Here is an 8,528-nt window from a genome sequence, read left to right as displayed (position 1 = left end):
GTATTAACATCAGGGGTGCTAATAATTGTGGCACACATGATTTGATGTTAAATAATTATTTCTTAATGTGGGATTTTTTTCCTACTGAATAAATTCACTTGAGTTAAAGGTTGTATTTTACTCTTTTTCTATATTATTTTGAACAAAACTCAATTTATGAGAAGCTAAAGAACACATCTTAACCAGGGGTGCCAATAATTATGGAGGGCGCTGTACATTTACCAATGTAGTAATTTAATTACCTTTTTTAAAAAGTTACTTGATACATTGTTCTTGCTCTTGTTTTTGATACATTGTTGTTGTTTTTAACACACTTTGCTAAAATAAATAATTAACAAAACTATATTTACGTGGAAACAAGATCCTAAGGCGTGGGAACGAGATAATTAAGGCGTGGGAGCGAGATACTAAATGCGTGGAAACGAGATCCTAAGGCATAGGAACGAGATAATTAAGGTGTGGGAATGAGATACTAATGCGCGGGAACAAAATAATCAAGACATGGGAACGAGATAATTAAGGCATGGGAACGAGATAATTAAGGTGTGGGAATGAGATACTAATGCGCGGGAACAAAATAATCAAGACATGGGAACGAGATAATTAAGGTGTGGGAATGAGATAATTAAGGCGTGGGAACAAGATAATTAAGGCATGGGAACGAGATACTAACGTGTGGGAACAAGATAATTAAGACGTGGGAACGAAATAATTAAGGTGTGGCAATGAGATACTAATGTGTGGGAACAAGATACTTAAGGTGTGGGAACGAGATAATTAAGGCGTGGGAACGAGATACTAATGCATGGGAACAAGATAATCAAGCCGTGGGAACGAGATACTAATACGTGGGAACAAGATCATTAAGGCTTGGGAATGAGATACAAATGCTTGAAACTTAATATTTGGAACAGAAACATTTGTTTGAAGTTCAGACGTTTCCTGTAGTTTTTTTAAAGAGGGATTTTAGCCACTTCTTCATACACTATTTTTAAAATATCTCTTTTTAGGTTTATTTGCAGGATTTAAGGTTTTTATATTCTGTCTGATTCCAGTCATTTTCTCTCTAGAACAGGCAGAAAATTCATCGCACTTTATTCCCTACAGAAATTCAGGGTCAGTAATTTTGGGAGGTTTTATGAATTGTTGTAAATAAAGTGCGCGAGTCGTTCATGTTTTTATTTATGATGTCAGAAAGTGATGTAATGATGTAATAATCTCTTGGTTATAGACTTGGAGGCTTTGTGTTTTTATATCATAGTGAATCTGGAGGCCAGATTTCCCCCATTTTTGATTAATGTAAATCAATATATTTCTAAAATACTCATTTCCAAATATACTTTTGTAAAATATATTTGTTTTTAACACACAGTGTGTTAAAAACAAACAACTGTTACAGTAGTTCACTTACAGTGAACAATGTATCAGATAACTTTTTAAAGTAAATTAAATTACTACTTTGGTAAATAAATAATAATAAATATATATATATATATATTTAGGTATTACATCAATATAAAAGTTAAAATGTATTCCTATTATAATTATAATTAGGAAAAATGACAGTAAATATAAGTAAATTATAAGATACCGTTTTAAATAACACAGTTAAATGTTAAAAAATTTAGTACAGTATATTAAAATATATTTTTATAGCCAATGAAGTACAGTATACTAGAAGTGTGCTACTTACAAAAGACACAAACAAGAAGCATGTATATTTGTACTCTAATGTAAATATATCACATATATTCAACTTCAATTCTTTTATACATTTCTAATATACTCAGTCACTATAACAGTGATACAGTTGTAATACTCATTAAATATATTATAATTTTACTGTAAGCATGTTTAAAATATAGGGTTACATACATGAAGTAGTTTAAATGTTACTTATTTAAAGTATATTTCAAATAGTTCCATTTTAGTATTGTTCAGAACACTTAGACTTTTCTACTATTTTTATACAATTAAAATATAACAAGTACAAAAAAGTTCATTTTAGCACTCTTTAGTCTCAGTGCTAAAGCTCAGTCTTTTGTTGTATACTTCATTTGGTATAAAAATATATTTTAATATACTGTACTACAATTTTTAGCGTGTTACAAATTTCCTTTACATTGTTTTTTGACATTTAAATACAGTGTTATTTAACACTGTGTCCTATGATTTACTTACATTTATATTTTCCTAATTATAATTAAGTGTATTATATATATAAGTGTTGAAATACATTTTAACTGTTATATTAATGTAATACCTAAATATATATTTAAATACATTTTACCAATATAGTAATTTAATTTATTTTATAAAAAGTTACATGATATATTGTACTTTAAGTGAACAACTGTAACAGCTGTTTTTAACACACTTTGCTAAAATAAATAATTTACAAAAGTATATTTGGAAATAAGTATATTAGAGGTATATTGCATTACATTAAACTAAAGTGTGCTTAATAGTCGTCTATTTTTTTTTAAATACACTATGTTGTACTTGAAAGTTGATCAAAGTTTACTTTTAAACATTTGATGAAAGCATAATATAAATATATTTTAATATATTTTAAGTAAGTCCATAAATCTATGTAGACATTTTTCAATATGTTTTAGGTAAATTATGTCTATATTTTTTCACCAGGGTGTCTAAACAAGTTTAATCAAAAACATAAAATCAAGGCAGCAAATATTTATAAAATTATTAATTAATAAATATTTGTTTGTTAGAGATCTAGTATTAAATAGCAGTAAATATATATTTAATAAATGTATTGGTGTCTCCAGTGGAGTTTTTGGATATTGTGCTGTAGATTAAAAATAATATAATAAAATAAAATAAATAATAACGATAAAATAGAATAAAAGAAAAAGTCACAACATCTTCTGCTGCTTAAAATCACATTTATTTTTTATGTTTTTTTAATGCTTGAAATGTTGAATTAAAATCAGATCAGATGTTTCTGACTCAGGACAGAACGGGTTAATCATTAGATTAATGATCGATGATTCGAGGGTCCGGTCGAGGTCAGGAAAGCTCAGTTGCATCCCTCTAAAAAACACAAATACAAAAAATACATTTTGTTAAATTAAAAAATATATTTAAAACATTTGCTTTAAAAATTATTTACAAAAAACATTTTTTAAAATCTGTTTATTAATAATATTTTATGTATATTTTTATTATGTACACATTACAAAATATTAATTAAAATGACCCCTAACCCACATAATCATTAACTCAACACAATAATATCATAATATCACAATAATAAATATATCCCCAATAATTAAATATAAAGTGTTTCTAACAGGAAACACTAAACATATCACACAGTATTTGATCCTACTTTTTACTTAATTTAATTTAATTTTATAATTTTATTCTCTATGCAAAGAACAACAATTATAATGCAAAAAGTAAACCTGGGGTAAAATTCCTAAAATCATTTTTACCTATTTTTACTTTAATACAATAGTGTATGTTAATTTATAGCAAATATATATTTTTATATATATTTGGATAAATTTGTTGACAGCATACTTTAAGCATAAATATTTAGCACACCTCGCTAACGTGAGCTTTTAAATAGAGTGAGAAGAAATATAACATTACATTTTCAAACAATACATTTCAAATAACTGCAAAAAATAACAAAGTAATCATTTATATTTTAAATATATATATTTGCTATAAATTTGCAACATAATTGTTTCCCTTTTGATTACTACAATTTTAATTTTAGATTTTTGTGTAAAATGTTTGGCACAAAATTCACTTGATTTTATCAAATTAAAATCCTCTGGAATATAATCAAGAGGAAGATGGATGATCACAAACCATCAAACCACCAAACTGAACTGCTTACATTTTTACACCAGGAGTAAAGCAGCATAAAGTTATCCAAAAGCAGTGTGTAAGACTGGTGGAGGAGAACATGATGCCAAGATGCATGAAAATAAAACTGTGATTAAAAACCAGGATTATTCCACCAAATATTGATTATTTCTGATCTCTTAAAACTTTATGAATATGAACTTGTTTTCTTTGCATTATTTGTATTGTATATATTATATATTTATATATTGCAGATGTACCGAATTTGCTGAGGATGGCGGTGTTCTCGGATTTAATTCCCTGCTCCTCACTGATCGTCTTAAACTTCTCAATCACCTCAGCCTTCGCCTCCTTCTTACGAGCTGAAACACACACACACACACACACACACACACACACACACACACAGAGCGTTACAACAATACACACTTTAATCTGTACATTAAATTTCACAGAGAACATGGAACGGAAGTGGGTGTGGCTTACAGTAAAAATAAGTGAAATGCTTGAAGTGGGTGTGGCTTAGACCAGAGATAAGTAATATACTGATAGTGGGTGTGGCTTACAGTATAAACGATAAGGTTCTGAAAGTGGGTTTGTCTTAGACCAGAGATAAGTGAAGACCTGGAAGTGGGTGTGGCTTACAGTAAAAATGAGTAAAATGCTGGAAGTGGGTGTGGCTTAAAGTAAAAATAAGCAAAAAGCTTGAAGTGGGTGTGGCTTCAAGTAAAAATGAGTGATGTTCTATGAGTGGGTGTGGTTTAAATGAGAGGCGTGGCCTAATGAAGAAGGCGGAGCTATTACTCATCAGCCGGCTGATGGTGTAGTTCCGGTCCTCCTCGTCGCTGACGATGAAATAGGCGATAACGTATTCATCCGCCTTCATATCTAGAACCTGGAACACGTTGGTGGTGCCGTACTCTAGAACAGACAGACAGAGAGAGAGACGCATCTTAAGGTGGAACAGGAGGAACTCAGCAGAACCACCTTAAACCCGGAGCAGGTACTCACTCTCCACGTAGAAGGTGAAGCGTCCGGGAATGCTGGTCTTAGACGCCATGTCACTGAGCTTCCTGCACGATCCGTCCTCACTGATAATCACACAACCAATCAGATCACTCAGATCCATCAGAAATCAATCAATCAATAAGCCCTGTTACTGCGTACCTGAGGAAGGTGGTCTCCAGCAGGATGTCTCCGCTGGGTTGGGGGGTGACGATGATCTCCTCCATCGACAGACGATCCTTCAGCCTGACGAACCACGGCGCGTTCGAGGAGGAGCGGATAGAGTACCACTTCCCCGCCAACTGCAACCAATCACAGAGGAGTTTTAATGAGATTTAAGGAGATTTAATGAGATTTAAGGAGATTTAATGAGATTTAAGGAGATTTAAAGAGATTTAATGAGATTTAAGGAGTTTTAATGAGATTTAAGGAGATTTAAGGAGATTTAACGAGATTTAAGGAGATTTAACGAGATTTAAGGAGATTTAATGAGATTTAAGGAGTTTTAATGAGATTTAATGAGATTTAAGGAGTTTTAAGGAGATTTAATGAGATTTAAGGAGATTTAATAAGATTAAATGAGATTTAAGGAGATTTAAGGAGATTTAATGAGATTTAAGTAGATTTAATGAGATTAAGGAGAATTAATGAGATTTAAGGAGATTTAAGGAGATTTAAGTAGATTTAATGAGATTAAGGAGAATTAAGGAGATTTAAGGAGATTTAAGTAAATTTGAGAAGATTGAGATTGAAACGATTTTAGAAGGTTGAGAATATTTTAGAAAATATAAACTAAACTGAACTGAATTTAAGGAGATTGAGAATCTGAGAAGATCTAAGAAGATTTAATATCTGAGAACAGATTGAGAATATCTAAGAATATTTTAAAAGATTGAGAATATCTAGGAAAATGTATGAAGATTGACAGTATCTGAAAAGATCTAAGCAGATTTAAGGAGAATATCTGAGAAGATCTAAGACGTTTTAAGTAAATTTGAGAAGATCTAAGTAGAGTTTAGAAGGTTGAGAATAACTGAGAAGATTTAAGTAAATTTGAGAAGATTGAGATTGAGAAGAGTTTAGAAGATTGAGAACATCCTGGAAAATTGAGATTATCTGACACAATTTGAGAAGATTGAAGATGTTTTTTACCTGCTGGACGTTGAATCGGTCGCTGGTCGCGCCGCTCGACGCCACGGCGATCAGGAGAACTCCCAGCATTCCCAGCGTGGTGGTTGCCATGGCTGCTGTACTCTGCGGTTGAGGAGGTTCAGAAGTGTTTAGAAGCTCTCAGGAGAAGCTCTTATAAACCCATCAGCTGCACCAGCTCAACCCTAAACCCCACCCCCCAGGTGCGCAGGGGGCGGGGCCACGAGATCACCCCAGTGGCACACCTCCCTCCGAGATGCCGTCACCGGGACGGGTGAGCAGCTTCGACCTTGGAAACCACTTGGAAACCACGGCAACGACATTAAAAATTCCCCTAAAATGAACTAAAAATGGAAAATAAATATATATTAAATATATAATATTTATATTTACACATTTTCACAGATTTAATACTGATTAAACATTATATTTCAGAACAATCTGTGTCATCTATATAATTTCATTACACTCATTTTACAATACGTAATAAATATACAATATACTTTACAATAACTTTTTCTTCAAATGAAACACAAATTTTACTGTAACTTATTTTGTTATATTTAAATATACCTTAGTGCATTTAACAAAAAAACAGAAATGTAGAATTGCATTTGTAGGTTTACACTTGATGCTTTATCTTTTAAACCACCTAGCAACTCCCCTTAAACCACCTAGCAACTCAAAATAAACTCCACACCATCAATCTAGCAACTCCACATGAACCACATAGCAACTCCACAGCATCCACCTTGCTACTCCACATAAACCCCCTAACAACTTCACTTAAACCCTAAGCAGCCCCACATAAACCACTTAGCAACTCCCCTTAAACCACCTAGCAACTCAAAATAAACTCCACACCATCAATCTAGCAACTCCACATGAACCACATAGCAACTCCACAGCATCCACCTTGCTACTCCACATAAACCCCCTAACAACTTCACTTAAACCCTAAGCAGCCCCACATAAACCACTTAGCAACTCCCCTTAAACCACCTAGCAACTCAAAATAAACTCCACACCATCAATCTAGCAACTCCACATGAACCACCTAGCAACTCCACAGCATCCACCTTGCTACTCCACATAAACCCCCTAACAACTTCACTTAAACCCTAAGCAGCCCCACATAAACCACTTAGCAACTCCCCTTAAACCACCTAGCAACTCAAAATAAACTCCACACCATCAATCTAGCAACTCCACATGAACCACATAGCAACTCCACAGCATCCACCTTGCTACTCCACATAAACCCCCTAACAACTTCACTTAAACCCTAAGCAGCCCCACATAAACCACTTAGCAACTCCCCTTAAACCACCTAGCAGCTCCACATGAACCACCTAGCAACTCCACATGAACCACCTAGCAACTCCCCTTAAACCACCTAGCAACTCCACATGAACCACCTAGCAACTCCACAGCATCCACCTTGCTACTCCACATAAACCCCCTAACAACTCCACATAAACCCTAAGCAGCCCCACATAAACCACTTAGCAACTCCCCTTAAACCACCTAGCAACTCCACATGAACCACCTAGCAACTCCCCTTAAACCACCTAGCAACTCCACATGAACCACCTAGCAACTCCACATGAACCACCTTGCAATTCCCCTTAAACCACCTAGCAACTCCACACAATCCATCTAGCAACTCCACATGAACCACCTAGCAACTCCACATGAACCACCAAGCAACTCCACAGCATCCACCTTGCTACTCCACATAAACCCCCTAACAACTCCACATAAACCCTAAGCAGCCCCACATAAACCACTTAGGAACTCCCCTTAAACCACCTAGCAACTCCACATGAACCACCTTGCAACTCCACATGAACCACCTAGCAACTCCCCTTAAACCACCTAGCAACTCCACATGAACCACCTAGCAACTCCACATGAACCACCTTGCAATTCCCCTTAAACCACCTAGCAACTCCACAGCATCCACCTTGCTACTCCACATAAACCCCCTAACAACTTCACATAAACCCTGAGCAGCCCCACATAAACCACTTAGCAACTCCCCTTAAACCACCTAGCAACTCCACACAATCCATCTAGCAACTCCACATGAACCACCTAGCAACTCCACAGCATCCACCTTGCTACTCCACATAAACCCTAAGCAGCCCCACATAAACCACTTAGCAACTCCCCTTAAACCACCTAGCAACTCCACATGAACCACCTAGCAACTCCACATGAACCACCTAGCAACTCCCCTTAAACCACCTAGCAACTCCACATGAACCACCTTGCAATTCCCCTTAAACCACCTAGCAACTCCACAGCATCCACCTTGCTACTCCACATAAACCCCCTAACAACTTCACATAAACCCTGAGCAGCCCCACATAAACCCATTTGCAACTCCCCTTAAACCACCTAGCAACTCAAAATAAACTCCACACCATCAATCTAGCAACTCAACATGAACCATTTGACAACTCCACATAAACACCCTAGCAACTCCACAGCATCCATCTAGCAGCTTCACGTAAACCATATAGTCAGGT

General features: G+C 34.9%; 1 protein-coding gene across 1 annotated transcript; it reads right to left on the bottom strand.

Annotated features, from left to right (window-relative positions):
- Positions 1-2,886: 2,886 nt before the first annotated feature.
- LOC103034887 (lipocalin/fatty-acid binding family protein) lies at positions 2,887-6,157 on the bottom strand. Its single transcript, XM_049485464.1, has 6 exons — positions 5,998-6,157; positions 5,008-5,147; positions 4,852-4,931; positions 4,645-4,761; positions 4,101-4,202; positions 2,887-3,054 (listed from the first exon to the last, which is right to left on the bottom strand). The coding sequence occupies exons 1-6, from the start codon at positions 6,085-6,087 to the stop codon at positions 3,041-3,043; spliced, it is 543 nt and encodes a 180-aa protein (XP_049341421.1). The 5' UTR covers positions 6,088-6,157; the 3' UTR covers positions 2,887-3,040.
- Positions 6,158-8,528: the final 2,371 nt, after the last annotated feature.

This window comes from Astyanax mexicanus, chromosome 1, assembly GCF_023375975.1.
Source record: "Astyanax mexicanus isolate ESR-SI-001 chromosome 1, AstMex3_surface, whole genome shotgun sequence".
NCBI classification, from domain to species: Eukaryota; Metazoa; Chordata; class Actinopteri; order Characiformes; family Acestrorhamphidae; genus Astyanax; species Astyanax mexicanus.
This window is presented reverse-complemented; position numbering and strand designations above follow the sequence as displayed.

Excerpts from the sequence above, each read along its gene's own strand:
- LOC103034887 (XM_049485464.1), bottom strand. The coding sequence starts at position 6,087 with ATGGCAACCACCACGCTGGGAATGCTGGGAGTTCTCCTGATCGCCGTG. Across the intron at positions 4,932-5,007 it reads CTGGAGACCACCTTCCTCAG|TGAGGACGGATCGTGCAGGA; the intron begins GTACGCAGTAAC and ends TGTGATTATCAG. Across the intron at positions 4,762-4,851 it reads CTTCACCTTCTACGTGGAGA|AGTACGGCACCACCAACGTG; the intron begins GTGAGTACCTGC and ends TGTCTGTTCTAG.